The sequence below is a fragment of the Mobula birostris genome, chromosome 1 (genome assembly GCF_030028105.1).
Source record: "Mobula birostris isolate sMobBir1 chromosome 1, sMobBir1.hap1, whole genome shotgun sequence".
Lineage (NCBI taxonomy): Eukaryota > Metazoa > Chordata > Chondrichthyes > Myliobatiformes > Myliobatidae > Mobula > Mobula birostris.
Window position 1 is genome coordinate 190,834,072 of NC_092370.1, and position 20,697 is coordinate 190,854,768.

Here is a 20,697-nt window from a genome sequence, read left to right on the forward strand (position 1 = left end):
TAATATTTATCTGAGGTATACACTTATAGAAAGGAGAGGAAAGAAAGATCAAAAGAAGAAAACTATGTACAGAGTAGGGAGTGATTTTTTTTTACAACATATTCATTGACTTGTAAGAATAAAGTCAGACCTATGAGGTGTTATGTAGTTAAACCATTTTTCCCAGTATGAATCAAATTGTTCCAACTTGTGATCAACAGATGCTGTTATCGTCTCCACTTTGTAAATGTCCGTTATAATTTCCATCCATACATTTAAAGTTGGGCTCTCCTTTGATAACCATTTCCCGGTAAGGGTCTTTTTATCAGCCACCAGCAGTATATTCATTAAATATTTATCTCTTTTCAACCATTCTTGAGGTATATAGCCAAAATATATGGTCTTACTTTCTAAGGGTATTTCACATTTAAAAATGTCTTGTAGGGCATTGTGTATCCCACTCCAATAGTCTTTGATAACGGGGCATTCCCAGAAAATATGATAATGGTTTGCATTTTGATTTCCACAATTTCTCCAGCAAACAGGGAGGTTACTATCATAATGGGATTTCTGAGAGGGTGTAATAAAATATCTTATCAAGTTTTTCCACCCGAACTCCCTGTATTTCTGTGAGCTGGTACACTTCCATTGATACCTCCATATTATTGTCCAGTCTTCCTCAGATATTATTATCCCTCCTTCCTTCTCCCATTTTGTTTTAATGTATGAAGTCGAATGTGTTTTAAGATTTGACGAACCCTTATACACACTTGAAATTATTTTACTACTGTTGTCTGAATTATATGCTTTTCTAACTATCTCTATCAAACATGTACTTGCCTTGGTTACATTCTTAACTGTCCTATTAACATAATGATGCATCTGTGAATATTGATAAAAGTCTTGTTTTAATAAGTGTTTCTCTTTGAGCATTTCAAAACTGAAGTGTTTCTTCTTTCATTATATTGCAAATAGCTGTTATTCCTTTAGCTGTCCAGTCCTTAAATCTAGCATCCAGTTTATTCGGTGTAAAATCCGAGTCATTTGCACACCATCTAAGAATTGCAATGTCTCTCTCTAGTTTATATTCTTTTATAATAATTTTCCATATTTTAAGAGTAAATTTCACCCATGGGTTATCAATATTATTTATGTAACTTTGTAGGTTGTTATCAGCCAAAATTGCCTGTATGGGGCTGGAAAGTATCCTCTCCTCAATGTTTTTCCATTGAGTGTCATATGATGGATTGCACCAGCATAGCACAGCTCTCAACTGTGCTGCAAAATAGTAATCTCTAAGAGAAGGTAGGCCCCATCCCCCCTTTTCCTTGGCTAATTGCAAAGTTTTGAGATGAACTCTAGGCCTTTTACCTTGCCATATATATCTTGATAGCATCTTGTTGCATTCATTGAATTGATTTTGGTTAATCTCTGTTGGTAGGGTCTGAAAGAGATATAGTAGTCTGGGCAGTATATTCATTTTAATAGATTCAATCCTTGAACGAGGACCAAGAAAAGGAATAAGGTTCCATCTTGTTATATCTTCCTTAATTTTTTTTAATATATAGGCTGATAATTGCATTCTGATAAAGATGTTAGATTTTGGAGACCCAACAGATTAACAGTTAGCAGGGAGGTCTAGATCTTTAATCTACCACTGAGCTTCATGTTCTTGGTAACTAAATCCAGATTTTTAGTACTTCTTGACAATCAATTAATTTGCTAGTAACTGACAGTAAACTGAAGGGTGGTAATTTGCAAGATTGGATTTGTCCATCTTTTTGTTGGGGTGTCCTTAGTACGAAAGCAGGACTTTTCCCCTGAAGGACTGTGTTGTTACTCCTATCAATAGCCTTGAGCAGATGCACACAAAACAGGGAGACTGGCAAGTAGCCTTGTCCTTGATGTCAATTTTCTCATTAAATACCACACTCTGCATTGTAGTTCTGCTGTTCAACTCGGTGAACATGCTCAGTATAAGTGCTATCATACCATTCTTGGAGGAGTATTTTGAAATCCCCAACTATAGTTGACTCTCCGTTTTACATGTTCAAAATGAAGGATAATAAATTTACCTGAGAGAAGCAGCAGATACCAATCAGGTAGTTTACCTCGCTATATATGGCTTAATGATAATTTCCATAGGGTTCAGAATCAATACTAAAGACACCCAGAACCACCTCTTAATTGCAAACCATTTTGGTGCATTAGATCTACCACTGAACCATTATATAACCAGGGGTAACGATGGAGGACTCTGGGATATCAGCCAGCCAATATTGATCAGTGAAGACTGATACAAAATGCTTATTCAGTTTGTCCACCATTTCCTTATTTCCCATTACTACCTCCCCAGCATCACTTTCCAGTGCTCCAATACCTACTTTCGCCTCTTTTGTACACATTATATGTCCACTGAAGCTTTTGGTATCCTCTTTAATATTATTGGCTAGCTTACCTTCATATTCCATCTTTTCCTTCTTTATGACTTTCTAGTTGACTTCTGGTTTTTAAAAGCTCCCCAATTCTCTAATTTCCCACTAATTCTTGCTGTATTATATTACCTCCTTTTAGCTTTTATGTTGGCTTTGACTTCTCTTGTCAGCCACGGTTGTGGCATCCTGGCTTTAGAATACTTCTTCCTCTTTGGGATCTGTATATCCTGTGCCTTCCACATTGCTCCCAGAATTTCCAGCCATTGCTGCTCTGTTGTCATACCTGCTAGTGTTCTTTTCCAAGCTCCTCTCTCATGCCTCTGTAACTCCCTTTACACTACTGTAATACCGATACATCTGACTCTAGCTTCTCCTCCCCAAATTGCAGGGTGAATTCTATCGTATTATGATCATTCCCCCCCCCCCCCAAGAGTTCTCTAAACAATTCTACTCTCTAATCAATTCCGGTTCACTGCACAATACCTAATCCATAATAGCAGATCCCGTTGTGAGCTTAAGCACAAGCTGCTCTAAAAAGCCCTTTCATAGGCATTCTAGAAATTCATCCTCTTGGGATCCAGCACCAACTTGATTTTCCCAGTCTACCTGTATGTTGAAATTCCTCATGATTATTGTAACATTGCCCTTTTGGCATGAATTTTCTATCTCCCATTGTAGTTTGTAGACCACATCTTTACTACTGTTACCACATCGATACCATCATACAACTCCCATCAGGGTGTTTTTACCCTTGCAGTTCCTTAGCTCTACCTGCAACAATTCAACACATTCTGACCCTGTGTCACCTCTTTCTAATGATTTAACTTCATATTTTACCAACAGAGCCATACCACCCCCTCTGCCTTCCTGCCTGACTCTTGAATCGCTGCTATTCTCTATAGTAATTTTGGGAAAATGGCCTCTTCTTGCAGAGCATATAACAGAATTCAAGGAATTTAATTTTCCCTTGAAAATATTATGGTGGACTTCTAGTCCAGTTTTCCTCCATTTTCTCTCTGCTATTCTGCATGATCTCAAGTTTGTGGACAGAATTGTTTAACCATGACAACATTTTACCAAGTGATTTCTTTTTAACCCTCAGTGGGGCCACTGTTTTTAATATATTTATCAAGCTGAAAGAATCAATGATTTCATTCAGTGAGCAATATAGGTCATATAAACCAGACAATTCAGTGAATTCAAGTAGTGTTGCAGCATCAAGAAACCAGTTTTTTCAAACTAATTTATTTCGTGTCTTGGTTATGATAGGAGGGCATCAAAAAGTACACAAAAATCAGAGATTGTGATATCAGACAGAGAAACATTAATAATCTTTTGTCATTATTAAGTCAAATTCATTTCCAAGTCGATGAGTGGGCTCAGTGACGGACTGGGTAAGATCTAGGCTGTCTAGTAACCTCATGAATTCAGCTAAGTTCGCATTTGAGAGATCATTGATGTAAATATTGGAATCACCAGCAATGAAAAATCCTACAGTAGTTCAATGTAACAGAGGATGAGAATGCCAAGAGAAAGCAGGCATTGGATTTCTTCTTTTTCTTAAACCCGTCAGCCCTACTAGAGCAATTTTTTGAGGATGTGACTAAACTGAGGATGTGATGTAGGTAGAGCAGTAGATCTAGTGTATATGGATTTCAGCAAGGCATTTGATAAGGTACCCCATTCAAGGCTTATTGAGAAAGTAAGGAGGCATGGGATCCAAGGAGACATTGCTTTGTGGATCCAGAACTGGCTTACCCACAGAAGGCAAAGAGTGGTTGTAGACGGGTCATATTCTGCATGAAGGTCGGTGACCAGAGGTGTGCCTCAGGGATCTGTTCTGGGACCCCTACTCTTCGTGATTTTTATAAATGACCTGGATGAAGAAGTGGAGGGATGGGTTAGTAAATTTGCTGATGACACAAAGGTTGGGGGTGTTGTGGATAGTGTAGAGGGCTGTCAGAGGTTACAACGGAACATTGATAGGACGCAAAACTAGGTTGAGAAGTGGCAGGAGTTCAATCCATATAAGTGTGAGGTGGTTCATTTTGGTAGGTCAAATATGATGACAGATTATAGTACTAATGGTAAGATTCTTGGCAGTGTGGAGGATCAGAGGGATCTTGGGATCCAAGTCCATAGGACACTCAAAGCTGCTGCACAGGTTGACTCTGTGGTTCAGAAAGCATATGGTGTATTGGCCTTCATCAATCGTGGGATTGAGTTTAGGAGCTGAGATGTAATGTTGCAGCTATATAGGACCCTGGTCAGACCCCACTTGGAGTACTGTGCTCAGTTCTGGTTGCCTCACTACAGGAAGGTTGTGGAAACCATAGAAAGGGTGCAGAGGAGATTTAGAAGGAATTTGCCTGGATTGGGGAGCATGCCTTATGAGAATAGGTTGAGTGAATTCAGCCTTTTTTCCTTGCAGCAACAGAGGATGAGAGGTGACCTGATAGAATTGAGTGCGTGGAATGGGCTGCCGGTGACGGTGGTGGAGGTGGATATGATAGGGTCCTTTAAGAGACCCCTGGATAGGTACATGGAGCGTAGAAAAATAGAGGGCTATGGGTAACCCTAGGTAATTTCTGAGGTAAGGACATGTTCAGCAGAGCTTTGTGGGCTGAAGGGCCTGTATTGTGCTGTAGGTTTTCTGTTTCTATAGGCAGCCGACAGCAGCACCCCAGAGTCCTCTGTCCTGCGCCGACAGAAGGTTGATCAGCTCTATGACTTTCACTTTCAGCAAACAACTTCATACGTCTTCAAGGCAAAGATCCCTTCTCTCCCAGGAATGAAGTCTTTGGAGCTTCTGTTGGCATTTCGGTAGCTCTTGAGTTTTTAAGCAAAGGAGTTTCTAGCCCAATGCCCAACCCTCCTCGTTTGGCAGTCAGATTTGGGACCATCCATGACAGAGTAGCATTGGATTTAAGAGAATGATAAATAATAATGCAGAGGACAGGATCCATACCACAAATTTTAAACATATATACCTCAAAACAGAGGGAAGATTGAACTTAAAATGCTTTTTGCCCATCATCTCATCCACTAGGTATGTTGAAACTGTCAAAGTCAGGGAGGCTAATATTGCCATGGATCTGTTCTGGCTTGAAGGCCAAACAGTAGTCCTTAAACAATTGTAAGTCAGATGTTTTTATGACAATCCGTCTTATTCCACACTTAATTATAATTCCCATCTAGTTCTCTAATTCAGTATTGTAATAACCACAATATTAATGTTTCCACTTTCTGAAGACAATAAAAAAATTCCAAGCTAGATACCCACATAAAAAACGGTTTGCTTAAGCTTCCTCTTGCCTGTAATCAAGTCTGTGAAGCTCCTATGACAAAAGTGCCACCTTCTGGCTAAAATCAAGAAGACAAAGGCGCTCTAAGGTCTCCAGTTTAGGCAAAGATGTTTAAAAAAAAACAAACCACTTTAATGACTTAGGTTTTCTTTTATATATTGTACTGAAGTGAACTTTGACTCTTTGTCTGTTAAGTAATTCTCATCCTTATTGTGAGATGAGGAACCCCATATTGATGTCCAGTCTGTCAATTTAACCATTTCCCCTCAAATCAGGATATGAGCCACACAAAAAAAAATTGCCAAATACACATTAATGTTCATTGGTTGCGTTTTTGTGTCCTGCAGTACTGGGCTATACACTGAGTGACTCAGAGGGAAGATTAAATCCAAGGACATGCCGTAGAGTCAGTGATGAGCTATCTGCACTGATGCATCCCACAGTTACTTCCACTGAGGTAAATGCTCCACCGGCTTTTATCTGGATAATGTTTTTTGCACCCACATGAATGATATCTGTTGTTTCGCAGCATGACTGATGGGACTCGAACAATTACTGTACATTCCCAAACCAAAAGCCGTGGATGAACCAGAAGGTATGTCATCTGCTGAAAGCTAGATCTGTGGCACTCAAGACTGGCAACCCAGGCCTGTACTAGAAAATCAGGTATGATTTGCAGAGGGCTATCTTCAAGGGCAAAGAGACTATTTCAAATGAAGTTGGAGGCGACATCGGATGCATGGCAACTCTGGCATGGTCTTCAGGACATTACTTCCTACAAAGTGAAACCCAATAGCATGAATGGCAGTGATGCTTCACTACCAGATGAACTCACCAACTTCTACGCCTGCTTTGAAAGGGAGAACACAACTATAGCTGTGAAGATCCCTGCTGCACCTGATGACCCTGTGATCTCTGTCTTAGAGGCCGATGTTAGGCTGTCTTTAAAGACAGTGAACCCTCGCAAGGCAGATGGTCACGACGGAGTACCTGGTAAGGTTCTGAAAACTTGTGCCAACCAACTAGTGGGAGTATTCAAGGACATTTTCAACCTCTCACAGCTACGGGCGGAAGTTCCCACTTGCTTCAAAAAAGGCAACAATTATACCAGTGCCCAAGAATAAATTGAGCTGCCTTAATGACTAGTGCCCAGTAGCACTCACATTGACAGTGATGAAATGCTTTGAGAGGCTGGTCATGATTAGACTGAACTCCTGCCTGAGCAAGGACCTGGACCCACTGCAATTTGCCTGTCACCACAATAGGTCAACAGCAGATGCAATCTCAATGGCTCTCCACATGGCTTTAGACCAACTGGACAACACAAACACCGATGTCAGAATGCTGTACATCGACCACTGCTCAGCATTTAATACCATCACTCCCACAATCCTGATTGAGAAGTTGCAGAACCTGGGCCTCTGAACCTCCCTCTGCAACTGGTTACTCTACTTCCTAACCAGAAGACCACAACCTGTGCAGATTGGTGATAACATATCCTCCTCACTGATGATCAACACTGCACATCTCAAGGATGTGTGCTTAGCCCACTGCTCTACCCTCTATATAGACATGACTGTGTGGCTAGGCACAGCTCAAATACCATCTGTAATTTTGCTGATGATACAACCATTGTTGGTAGAATCTCAGGTGGTGACGAAAGGGCATAAAGGAGTGAGATATGCCAACTAGTGGAGTGGTGTCGCAGCAACAACTTGGCACTCAACGTCAGTAAGATGAAAGAGCTGATTGTGGACTTCAGGAAGGGTAAGACGAAGGAACACATACCAGTCCTCATAGAAGGATCAGAAATGGAGAGAGTGAGCAGTTTCAAGTTTCAGGGTGTCAAGATCTCTGAGGACCTAACCTGGTCCCAACATATCGATGCAGTTATAAAGAAGGCAAGACAGCGACTATACTTCATTAGGAGTTTGAAGAGATTTGGCATGTCAACAAATACACTCAAAAACTTCTATAGATGTACCATGGACAGCATTCTGACAGGCTGCAACACTGTCTGGTGGGGGGGGGGGGGGGCGGCTACTGCACAGGACCAAGAGAGGTTGCAGAGGGTTGTATATCTAGTCAGCTGCATCTTGGGTTCTAGCCTACAAAGTACCCAGGACATCTTCAGGGAGCGGTGTCTCAGAAAGGCAGTGTCCATTATTAAGGACCTCCAGCACCCAGGGCATGCCCTTTTCTCACTGTTACCATCAGGTAGGAGGTACAGAAGCCTGAAGGCACACACTCAGCGATTCAGGAACAGCTTCTTTCCCTCTGCCATCCAATTCCTAAATGGACATTGGACACTACCTCACTTTTTAAAACAATATACATATTTCTGATTTTTACATTTTTAAAAATCTATTCAATGTATACTGTAATTGATTTACTTATTACTATTTTTATTTTATTTTTTTCTCTTTTCTATACAGTATTATGTATTGCATTGAACTGCTGCTGCTAAGTTAACAAATTTCACAACATAATAAACCGAATTCTGATTTTGCCTGGTTTGTGAAAGGGCAATTTAGTATTGTCCATCACTTTTTCCAACCAAGGGAGATGAAATGAAAACAAAAAGCAGATGGAGAAAAGTCAGCAAGTACTGGTAGCCACTTTACCTATGACACAGCAAAATTCTTCTGCAGAATACTGAAATCTACAATTATAGTGTCTTCCGGCAGGCTCTTTCATACCATTGTGTGTGGAAATCCCGGCCTTTCCGATGTGAATACCAGGAAATTGCAAATTTTCCAGCTTGCCTGCCCTAAGTGCCAATCCTGCTAAGAAAAATTCTATTGCTTATTCATTCTCTGCACAAAATGCTGGAATCCTGATGCAATTCCCAGTGAGGGGTTACAAAATCAGGCCAATTCTTCATCCTGTGTTAATATGATCTTCCCACAGATACAAAAACGAGCAAAACATTTGCAAGGGAGTCAGTTTTAACTCCATTCATTTACCACCTTTTCTATTTGCTTAAATCCCAATCTTATGCATCAAGTAGTAAGTTTGACCACCAGTAACATTCAGAATATGTTCTGAACAGCTTAAAGAGTTAAGTATATTTTATCATGCCACTTTTGTAGTCACGCAGGACTGGTCAGCAACTGTCAGCAGGCTGGATGGAGAGCGAGGTGTCTCCCAGTGGAGGTTGGTTGTAGGGGATTCGTAGCCCGTTCCTTAGTTTGAGCCTTCAGCATTTTGGCATCGAGGGAGAGAGGAAGAGGGGAGCAATCCACAGTACCACCGATGCGGCAGAGAAGGCCTCAAGATGGCTGAGGCTCAATAAGGGGGGAGCCATGGAGTCATAAGTAGCTAGCCATCTGGACACAAGCTGGGGTCTGATCAGCCCCGGCTGGGTCCCCTGGAAGAGGTTGTATGATGTTGAAAGACCCGAAGCACCCGATGATTCCAGGAACATCACTGAAGATGTGTCCAGAAGCATCAGTAGACGTATGTACACGGTAGTCAGAGCTTATTGCACCCTCTCAAATGATTAATTTTGTACACACCTGGTTGCAGCATGAGGCCTCACTGAATAGGAGTGAAATAAGGCTTTGGTCAGGCAATTGCCAAAAGGAAATCTTGACAACAGTAGTCAGCAATGGTTATTTTAGTCATTGTTTTCAAATATAGATAAACAACTTGTAGAATTCCACATTATATTATCCGCACTGCTTACCGCAGGAGTTGTCTTCCTAAAAACATCATTTCCTTGTATGACATCGTTCATCACATGTTCTTTTAATATACTGTACTCATCTTCATTCAGCTGAATGGTCTCCAGCAATGTGTTGCATATATGGCATTCCCCACTGTTAAAAGAAATATTTCAATTGATTAGTTATAAATGCTGGTGGTACGTACATTTACTATCATTACTTTAATCCTGCCACTTTTACTGCACACTGTGGGAAAACTAATTTTTCAAATAGGCAACACATCAATTGGTGCTACATAGATATTTATAAGATATCATGCCACACCAGATCACTTGCTCTATTAAACAGTTGGTAAAGACTACAAACAAAAATTGGGTTATGTTGCACTGCATACACACTATTTCAATGATCTTCAACTAGGGATTCATTTCACCATGCATAGTGGTATTCTTGCACAAGATGAAGCATTTGAAGAAAATAACCAAATATGTGAAACATATGCCCTCTTCCATGGGAGCTGAATAAAGAACATAAACCTGCTTCCAGATGTTCCCATATGAAATTTCATTGGGCACCTTCTCAGTAGAATTTTGATTACAAGCCAAGTATGACACAAAATGGTGGAGATTCAAATATCTCACTGATGTTGCACAAAAAAATGTAAATGCTGAAATAACGTATCATCATAAAATGCCTGTACAACACCAGTAGAGGGAGAAATAGCTCTAACATTTTCATCAGATCCAAAAAAGTATGTTTTAAATTGCAGATAGCATGCAGAGAGGCTTCTGCAAGATGAAATCAGGCTAGGTTAAAGCACAAGATTGTACAGATAGAACTTAACTTACAGGAAAAGCAACAATGAAAGGGAGAAGTGTATTTTTTAAAAATGTCTAGCGATCAAGAGGTAGTAAATATTCAGGATTATTGTGCCCTCTGAAATGACTTACTTTGTACAAGCCTGGTTGCAGCATGAGGCCTTACTGATTAGGAGTGAAATAGGCTTTAGAGTGAAATGCATGCATATGCCTGTATGTATATCTCTTTAAGCTAACAGCAGGCATGGTAAAAAGTATTGCAATATCATTGCAAGAGTCAGGACACCTTACTACAATTACATAGCACCCTAATGAGGCCACAACTGGAAAGGTCTGACCTCCTTGCCAAAGGAAGGATACACTGCATCAGAAAGTTCAGCAGATTGACTCTAGCGATGGGTCCTGTTGTTCTATGGGAGAGATTAGACTGACTAGAAAGTTTAGAAAACTGCGAGGATCCCATATTGAAAAATTCAGAACTCGCGCACGACTGAAGGAGGTAGGTCAATTGATGTTGTTTCCCTTAGCTGATCTTACAAGGTCCAAAGGTCAGTGTCAAAGAGGGTTTGGATATTCAGGACTGTGATATGATGTGAAGAAATTTATTCATGAAAGAAAGGTAGAGGATTTTTGCAAATCTCTCTAAGGTGGCTGTGAAGTTTGCAAGTTTCTGAAACATTCAAGATAGAGAACAATTCTGAATCAACAAAATAGTCTTGACTACATCTGAGAAACCAAATCTAAAACGTGAAATCACTTTGCAGAGTGCCTCTTTTCCATCCATCTGGATAATCAGGAGCTCCAACTGCCTCTCACTTTATTTTTCTATCCAACTCTGATCTCCTGATCATTGACCTATAACACTGATTCAACAAAATCCAATGTGAGCTCAAAGAAAAGCACCTTATCTTCTACCATGTACATTATAGGCCTTCAGACTCAACTTTGATCTAAATAAATTTCAGATAATTAACCTTTCTGTTTGCTTTAGGAACTGGTCAATTCTGATGAAAGGTTATCAACCTGCAATCTCAACTCTACTCTTCTCTCCACAGATGCTGCCTGACCTGCACTGTATTTACTAGCATCATAGTCCTTATCCTTACATCTCCACTGGATGCATCAGCCACAACTAACAATTAATCACCATATTCTCAGCAGAACCACTATTCTTCCCCATCCTTTGCAACTAAAAACATCCCATAATGATGAAAGGCAATTCATCTGACTTGTTAACTTCATTTGTCTCTTCACAGATAATGGAATTACACATTTCATAGATTCAGAAAACAGAATCAGCCTGCTGGGGGTACTCAGAGTCAAGCAGCACCTCTTGGGGGCGTGGGTTGGTTAAGAATTGTCGATATTTTGAGTCAAAATTGGATAAACAGGACATTTAGCTAATCCTTTGTGATAGTTTGCTGTTTCTATATTGATTACCATATTTGGCTTGACAAACCAACTACATGTTCACATGTAATTAAAGAGGACCATTTCAAGGATGTGCAGTCTCTATAAAAATCAGTTAATTCGTCCATATTTCACATTACACTGCTTTTGAAAATATTTTCTCGTATTTTTCTCTTCTTGTTTCTTTTATTATTCTAATACTTCATTTGTTTTAAAGTCTTGAGTGCCAAATTACTAGGTGAATCTTAATACAAGCAAGAGTCAGAAGCGCCCTTGGCAATGAGCTATTGATAGCAATGAGGTTTCACTCCCAGGTGAACTCAATGCCTTTTATGCTTACTTTCACTGTCAGAATGTGGAGGCACCTTCACAAACACTCATAGCATCCGATGAGCCGGTGATCTCAGTCTCTGAGGCTGATATGAGAGAATCCTTCAGGAGGGTGAATCCGTGAAAAGCATCTGGCTCAGGTGACACACGTGACCGAGTACTGAGAATTTGTGTTAATCAACTGGCTGGAGGTCTCGTGGATATCTCCAATCTCTCACTTTGGCAGTCTGAATTACCCAGCTGCTTCAAGTAGGCAACAGTCATACCTGTGCCAAATAAGAACATAGTAATCTCCCTCAATGACTATCATGCAGAAGTCACATCCACTGTGATGAACTGCTTTGAGTGGTTGGTCATGAAGCGAATCAGCTCCTCCTCGAGGAACGACCTGGACCTGCTCCAATTTGCACACTGTCACAACCGGTCAAGAGTAGATGCCATTTCACTGACTCCTTACTCAACTTTGGAGCGCACGGACACGACAGTACCTCTACTTTCTTAGAGGTTTGTGTAGATTTGGTATATCACCAAACACTTTGACAAACTTCTAAAGATGCAAGATGAACAGTATCCCAACTGGTTATATCATGGAGGTATAGAAACACTAATGCTTAGGACAGAAAGGGTACAGAAAGCAGTGGATACAGCTCAGTCCATCACAGACAAAGCCATCCCCAGCACTGAGTACATTTACAAGAGAGTGCTGCCACAAGAGAGCAACAACCAAAGACCCACACCATCCGAGCCGTACCCTCTTATTGCTACTACCATTGGGTAGTAGATACAGAAGCCATAGTTACCACCTGATTCAAGAACAGTTTTACCCTACAAGCACCAGGCTCCTGAACTGGCATGGATAACTTCATTCACCTCTGTTCTGAGCTGATTCTACAAACTCATTTTCAAGGACTTTTTACAACTCATATTCTCAGTACTTTTTTCTTTGCAATTCATTTTCTTTTTGCACACTTTGTTTATATATAGTTTTCTCATAAAATTCTATTGTGTTTATTTCTCTTGTTTATGCCTGCAAGAAAATGAATCTCAAGACAGTACACGTTTAAAATAGGTTTAAAGGAAAATGTGCAAAAGAACACAGTCCAAACTTGTCCCTAATCCTTAAATCACACAAACTTTTTAAAGCATGACCTTAGCAATCCATAGCAGTTAGTTCCTTTAATATTGATTGCAATCTTATATTAGAGGCATGTGGTAATGTTACATATTGAAATAGTGATCGTCATCCAAGTTGCAGTTCAACAATAAGAAACAGTTCAAACTTTAAAATAACTGTAAACTAATTTTAAAGTCTTTGCCACCTAAGATTGCTTCCGGCTTTTGCAGAATCAATTTAAGTCGAAGGATTAGCTAATAATCTTGGCAATTAAACTGTGAATGATGTCTTCACTGAAAAATTTTAAAATCAAGCCAAAATATCTTTAAAAAAAAACCATTTCAATGACATGAATACACATGCACAAAAATGCAAGACAATGTGGAGTCCAGGGGATGTTTAACATAAAATGTCCACAATTCTGATTTGTACTTGAACCCAAATTAGACTCTGTAGTATTGATGATGATAATAATAATAATAAATAGAGCACAAAGACCAACTTCCACTCTATCATCTAAGAAATAAAATAATTTTAATTTAATGTGTTAATGTGCAAAAACAACACCGAACAAGATAACATGAATGAAAAATGTACTGAACAGACACTGCATCAGATTACATTGCTCTAAAGTTACATGTTGTAGATTATTTTTAAATGATGCTATAAAAGGGAAATTTACTCCTTTGTTGAGTCCACAGACAACAGGCTGTAAATCAGAACAAAATACATTTGAATGCTAAAAAATTATTTTCAAAAGCCATCATGCTTTGACTATAGACAGCAAAGAGGTGTTTAGTTCTGTACATAAAAATGATTTCACTGAACTATGAAGTACACATAGTTTTCAGCATCCACACTCAGCTCCACCAAATTCCTTTCACTAACTCCAGCCAAAATCAGATAATTCAACTTACTATCAGGAATAAAATTTGGGCCAGGATTTTACAAAGTAAGTTTACTTCTTTATTGTATAAAGAGGATATATAAAAATCACTGATGCTAAGGAATCTGAATTATAAGAACATACCTGTGTGCAATAGTTGCTTTGTGTCCTACCCATCTCTTACCTGGAAGGCTGAAATTACAATAAAAACATAATAAATAACAGCTATAATAAATGAAAAAAAAGTTTAAAGTTTGCTATTGTAAAAAGGTTCATTCAAAATAATGTTCAAAATATTTTACCATATTCCCAAATTCCAGTACTCACATAGGCTACATTATGATAAGGAACACTATAGTCATTTCAGAATATTGGAGCCATGTCTTATGATCAAATAAGAGACAGTGCAAGGATTTGAATTATGACAAGTCATTCTGTGATGATCACTATGAAAGCATATACAAGTGTCCATAGTTTTAGATACAGCCAACTTCCAATCTTGATATTATCATTCTGTAATTGTTGAATACATGCACAGTAAAGTTTCATCAATATCATGTTGAAACTATATTATATTATTGATTAGTACAAGTGAACCAATTAACTTTGAAAATTACTGATCATCTTCTCTCAAAGCTATCACAGAATCACAAAATGTGATTGTATGTACCCACACAAGTAATTGGTCCAATTGGTAAAAGAAAAGCTAAGGATATTTTCCTTAAAAAAAATGAGTAATAATTAAACTCACTGCTTATTCTATATGAAATCTCCATTTAAATAAAAAGTGACTAAGAATAAGGGCCGGCTGGTGGTGGAGTGGCACCAGCACTGAACTTCAAGACGGATGGTCCTGAGTTCAAACCCAGCCGGGTCCCAACCAGGGCAGCAGCAGCAGCATCTGCATGGAAGAAAGGCCTGGAAATCTACTTCCGTATCTTGCCATGAAAACCCTATGACCATGAGATCACGAAGAGTTGGATGCAACTTAACGACTGAACGACAAGACTAAGAATAAAAGTCAAGCAAATAATGTTAAATGGTGCTAATTTGTGATAGAAGGTGACCATTAAAAAAAAAAGTGGGCATTGCAGACTGGGTGTCAAGAGTTTTTCTGTGCAAAGATCAACAGCTTGCTACACTGAAACAACATCCACAAAGGAACTGTACCTAACCCACAGCACTATAAAGTAACAAAGATAAACTGAATTTGTTATTAAACCTCAAAAAGCAGATTATTGTTTTTACCTCTCAAACCATGACTGGATACTCTGCATTAAACTTTCTCCAGGATATATCTGATTGTCTCTCAGATACGAAAGGATATTCAACATCATACTTTCATAATGTTCATCACAAGATGATTTACCACAATCAAAAAATGCCTGTAACGTATCTTCATTTGGGCTTAGGTTTCTCTCTTCCATCTCTTTAAATAACCTCCAAGCAGTTTCTACTTCTTCGTGCTGGAGTGCAGAAATAATAATATCACCATAATTTCTTGGTGATGGGTTAATCATCTTTTTGATTGAATCCAAAAATATCATGGCTTCCTTCCAACGATCAGTCTTGCTAAAACCATTGATGAAGAGGCTGTAAGCTCCCGTATCCAATGTCTCAAATTTCATTTTCATAATGCCATATAAATCTAGCACCTCATTTAGATGATCCCCTTGGACACACAGTGCTAAATATTTCAAAAGAAGTTCATAGCCAACTGTACCAGTTTCCTTTGTCACATAAACTAAAAGTGACTTAGCTATGTCAATACTTGCATGATTAGACAGGAGCTTTTCCATCATGCTTACTTCAAAACGGGTTTTGTTGTACGTTTCAGCTTTCATTTTCTTCCATTCATCAATACTTAAAGGTTTTATTGGTATTGGTGTTTTTGCAGAGTTAACTATCTTTGGAACATCAATCAGTTTGTTACCAAGTTTGCTTTTTGCTAACCCGGCTCTTTTTCTGGCAGCCCCTGCAGTAAACAAAGAAAATGAAGTACCAGTTGCACTTCTGCGAACTTTTTCTTGCTGAGTACTTGGTGAAATCCTCTTGTTGCCATCATCCTGTCTACTCACACCTAACATTAAAAATCTCAAAGGGGTGCAGGACCACGGAGCAAAGGAACATGGCGAAAGTCCCGGTACACCTTGAGCTCTGATCACAGAAGTAAACGTACATTTTAAATTGGAAGCAAAAGTCCCTGTACGCCAAGGCAACATACTAAGCACGTTTCCTTGACCTCAAGACCGTCACAACAGGTCGGCTGAAAACCACGCTCTCCCGGGCGAAACGATGCGATTCACAAATAATTCTCCGTCAGTCAAGTCTAGCCGGTGTCAGCATAGCACACTGAGCGTATAAAACAGCAATGGACAACAGCTATCAGTACTAGAGACTTAAATCCCCGCCGACAGCGACTCTCCTTTCCAACTACAGCGCGCACTCACATCCACCACCGCCGCATCTTCATGACGACAACAAGCCGCCGCTGAGCATTGGTTGTCTGGAGAAGGTCTTAGGGTCAGAGGTGAGAGTGAAAGACATTCAACCAATGAGGTTGCCGGACGGCGATTCCGGCAGCAGCGCCATGGAGACGGTCGAGGGCCTGGCACCGGCTCCGGTCCCGATTCCGACTCCGGCCCCGGCTCGGGATTGGAAACAGACGTTAAAGAATCGGTTGAGAACTGTGGCTTCCCAGAAACGTAAGTGTCTTCGCTTAGTGAGCACAAAGACCACATAGGTACTCATCTCCTCATTAGGATTTTGGGGTTTGCATTTGCAATTATGTAAGTAAAGAAGCGAGGTTTCACCATTAATTGTGCTACTGATAACATTGCTGTCTGATTGTAAATCGCTTAGTTACGGTAAACTATTTTTAATGAATTGCAATAGTTGCTGAAGGCATATGTATCTAGGATTGAACTCATGAACACATTCGAATGCTGGAAATCTAAAACAAAAATGTAAAAAGTTGAAAATCTGATTTTTGATAATCGGTTTAATTCCGAAGCAGCACAAAAAGCAATTCGCTCCACTTTTACTTACTCTTTGGAAGAATTTTCCAGCTGTCACGTTGCTTTTCTCAACAACACATAAAATGCTGGAGGAACTCGGACAGCATCTATGGAGACGAATGAAACAGTCGACGTTGTGGGTCGGGACCCTTCATCAGGACTGGAAAGGAAGGGGGCAGAAGACCGAATAAGGAGTTGGGGCAGGCAAAGAGGCAGGCGATAGTTAAGACTAATTGAGTGGGAAGGTGGATGAAGTAAGAAGCTCAGAGATGACAGGTAGAAGAGCTAAAGGGCTGAAGGAGTCTTAATAGGAGAGGACTGTTAAGCATGGAATATAGGGAAGGAGGAGGAGAACCAGAGGGAGCTAACGGGCAGGTGAGAAGAGAAGGGGTAAGATGGAAACCAGAATGGGGAATGGAAAAAAGAGAGGAGGAAGTAGTAATTACCTAGAAGTTAGAGAAATCAATGTATATAAACTTACAATAATTACTCTCCCCTTGTCTCCATTTTCTGGTACTCTCCCTTCTCCCCATTTCCCATTCCCCATTCTGGTTACCTTCTTACCTATCCATCACCTCTAGTTCACTTCTCCTTTATTCCATGGTCCACAATCGTCCCCTGTTAGGCTCCTTTTCCTTCAGTCTTTAACCTCTTTCACTTGTGCCCTCCCAGCTTCTTACTTCATCCCGCATCCCCCACCCACCCACCCATCTTCTACCTCACCAAGCTTTGCATATCACCTGCCAGCTTGTACTTCACACCCCACCACCACCACCACCACCTTCATATTCTGGCCTCTGGTCTCTGCCCTCTTCCTTTCTAGTCCTGATGAAGACTTGTGGCCCATAACATTGACTCTATTCTCCTCTGTAGATGCTGCCTGACTTGCTGAGTTCCTCCAGTATTTTGTGTGTGTTACTCAAGATTTCCACATCTGTAGAATCTCTTGTTTTTGCCCTTTTCTTTCTCCTTTGTTCTGAAATTATCTTCAATAGTCTATTAAAATCACTTTTAATGTTCCATGAAACTTGTTCTGCTACTCTTGATGGTAATGTTTTCCATATTGCTTATTGAGACAGCACAGAGTAGCCCTTCGAGCTGTGCCATCCAGCAATCCTAGTTAATCACGGGACAATTTACAATGACCAATTAACCTACTAACTGGTACATTTTTGGCCGTGGGAGGAAACCGGAACACCCAGCGGAAACCCACACAGCCATGGGCAAAAGTACAAACTCCTTACAAACAGCGGTGGGAATTGAACCTGTATCACTGGTACTGTAAACCATTGTGCTAACTACTACACTGCCATGCTGCCTGTAATTATTCATGTAAGCCTCTGCATCTCGTTTTAAATGTATATCCTCTACATGATAAACCATCTCCCAGCAGAGAGTTTTTGCTTTATTTGAGCTAAACTCTTTGTGATTTTGATATTAATTTTTTTTCTTACCAATTTTGTACAAAATACCTATTTGAATCCCCCAGGTATAAAAGACTACTGACTAGGTGCTTGTAAATGGGATTAATATAGATGGGAATTTGATCGTCAACGTTCAAAATTTAAAGTAAATTTATTATCAGAATTGCTTGTGTGTCACCATACACTACCTTGAGATTCCTTAGCTTCAGCCATGTACAGAAAAATAAACTACAATATAATTTATGAAGTACTGAAGACTGATAAACAACCAATGTGCAAAAGAAGACAAATTCTGAAAATAATTATAAAAGTAAATAAGTAATACTGAGAGTATGAGTTATAGTGTCTTTGAAAATTAGTGTATAGATTGTGGAATCAGTTCAGCATTGAGGTGAGTGATGTTATCCATTCTGGTTCAGGAGCCTGGTGGTGTGGGACCTAAGGTTCTGGTACCTCCTGCCCAAAGGTGCTAGCAGGAAGAGAGCATGGCCTGGATGATGGGGGTCCTTGGTGATGGATGTTGCTTTCTTGTGCTAGCGCTGCTTGTAAATGTGCTCAGTGATGGCAAAGGCTTTGCCTGTGATGGACTGGGCTGTATCCATCACTATTTATAGACTTTTCCTTTGGGCATTGGTGTTTCCATTCCAGGCCCTGATGCTCTTCACTGTGCATCTGTAAAAGTTTGTCAAAGTTTTGGATGACGTGCTGAATCAATGCAAACTTCTAAGAAAGTAGAGGCACCGCCATGCCTTCTTTCTGATGGTACTTGCGTGCTGGTTCCAGGACAGATTCTCTAATATGGTAACACCAAGGAATTTAAAGTTACTGACCCTCTCCGCTTTGATCCACTGATGAGAACTGGCTCATGGACCTCCGGCAGCTTGTTCCTGAAGTCAATGGTAAGCTCTTTGGTTTTGCTGACAGTGAGTGAGAGGTTGTTGTTGTGGCACCATTCAACCAGATTTGCATTGTCCCTCCCACAGTGGTGCTATAAAGTTTGTGAACTCTGTAGAAATTTCTCAATTTCTGCATAAATATGACCTAAAATGTGATCAGATCGTCACACAGGCCCTAAAACTAGATAAAGAGAACCCAATTAAATAAATAGCACAAAAAACATTATACTTGTTCATTTATTTATTGAGAAAAAATATCCCATATTACACGTATTTGTTGGAAAAAGTGTGTGAACCTTTGCTTTCAGTAACTGGTGTGACCCCCCCCCCCCTTGTACAGCAATAACTTCAACCAAACATTTCCACTAATTGTTGATCAGTATTGCACATCAGCTTGGAGGAATTTTAGGCCATTTCTCCTTAAAAAAAACTGCTTCGACTCTGGGATATTGGTGGGCTTCCTTGCATGAACTGGTCCTTCCACAACACCTCTAGGATTAAGGTCAGAACTTTGACGACCATTGGAAAATGAATTTTCTTCTTTTTAAACCATTTTGTTGTTGATGTACCCTTGTCTTTTGAATCACTGTTTTGTTGCATTATCCAACTTTTATTGAGTTTCAGGCGACAGACTGCTACCCTGACATTCTCCTGTAAAATGTCTTGATACAATTTTGAACTCATTCTTTCCTCAACAATTGCAAGCTGTCCAGTCCCTGAGGCGGCAAAGTAGCCCCAAACGATGATGCTTCTTCCACCACCATGCTTCACAGTTGGGGTGAGGTTTTGGTGTTGGTGTGCAGTGCCCTTTTTCTTTCAAACATAACAATGTGCATTTCTGCCAAAGAGTTCAACTCTTGTCTCATCTGTCCACAGAACATTGTCCCAGAAGCATTGTAGAATATCCAGGTGGTCTTTTGAAAACTTCAGACGTGCAGCAATGCTTTTTTTTTTGGAGAACAGTGGTTTCCTCCGTGGTGTCCCTCTATGAACACCATTCTTGTTCATTGTGCTTCTTATAGTGGACACATGAACGGGACTTTTAGCAAGTTCTAGAGATTTCTGCAGGTCTTTTGCTGTTACTCTTGGGTTCTTTGTCGTCTCCTTCAACATTGCACATTATGCTATTGGTTTGATGCCCACTCCTAGGGAGAGTAACATCAGTACTGAGTTTCCTCTGTGGACAATTTCTCTTACTGTGGACTGATGAACACTCGGGTCTTTAGAAATGCTTTTGTAGCCTTTTCCAGCTTCATGCAGCTCTACAATTCTTCTAAGGTGCTCTGAAATTTGTTTTGATTGAGGCATGGTGCACATAAACAGCTCTTTCTTGAGAGGCACAGGCTTTGTCAGTAACCTGACTGTGTGCCTTTTTTATAGGGCAGGGCACCTCTACAACTCACACCTCCAATCTC

The 20,697-nt window shown here is 40.0% G+C and overlaps 2 protein-coding genes across 7 annotated transcripts in view; one reads left to right on the forward strand and one right to left on the reverse strand.

Moving 5' to 3' along the window:
• Positions 1–16,389, reverse strand: part of prorp (protein only RNase P catalytic subunit) — an 83,019-nt gene extending 66,630 nt beyond the window's left edge. For all 5 annotated transcript variants that reach the window (XM_072267687.1, XM_072267681.1, XM_072267672.1 and 2 more), the window contains exons 1-3: positions 15,194–16,389; positions 14,090–14,137; positions 9,408–9,540 (exon numbers count right to left, since the gene is read on the reverse strand). In XM_072267687.1, the coding sequence (XP_072123788.1) occupies positions 9,408–9,540; positions 14,090–14,137; positions 15,194–16,167 (1,155 nt within the window). In that variant the 5' untranslated portion in view covers positions 16,168–16,389. The remainder of the gene's footprint in view (positions 1–9,407; positions 9,541–14,089; positions 14,138–15,193) is intronic.
• A 91-nt stretch (positions 16,390–16,480) lies between these two features.
• ppp2r3c (protein phosphatase 2, regulatory subunit B'', gamma) overlaps positions 16,481–20,697 on the forward strand; it is a 28,227-nt gene continuing 24,010 nt past the window's right edge. The window contains exons 1-2 of one of the 2 annotated variants that reach the window (XM_072267726.1): positions 16,564–16,650; positions 19,035–19,285. In XM_072267726.1, coding sequence (XP_072123827.1) covers positions 19,252–19,285 — 34 coding nt within the window. In that variant the 5' untranslated portion in view covers positions 16,564–16,650; positions 19,035–19,251. Of the gene's footprint in view, positions 16,651–19,034; positions 19,286–20,697 lie in introns of both variants that reach the window. The other variant, XM_072267717.1, reaches the window with a different exon arrangement.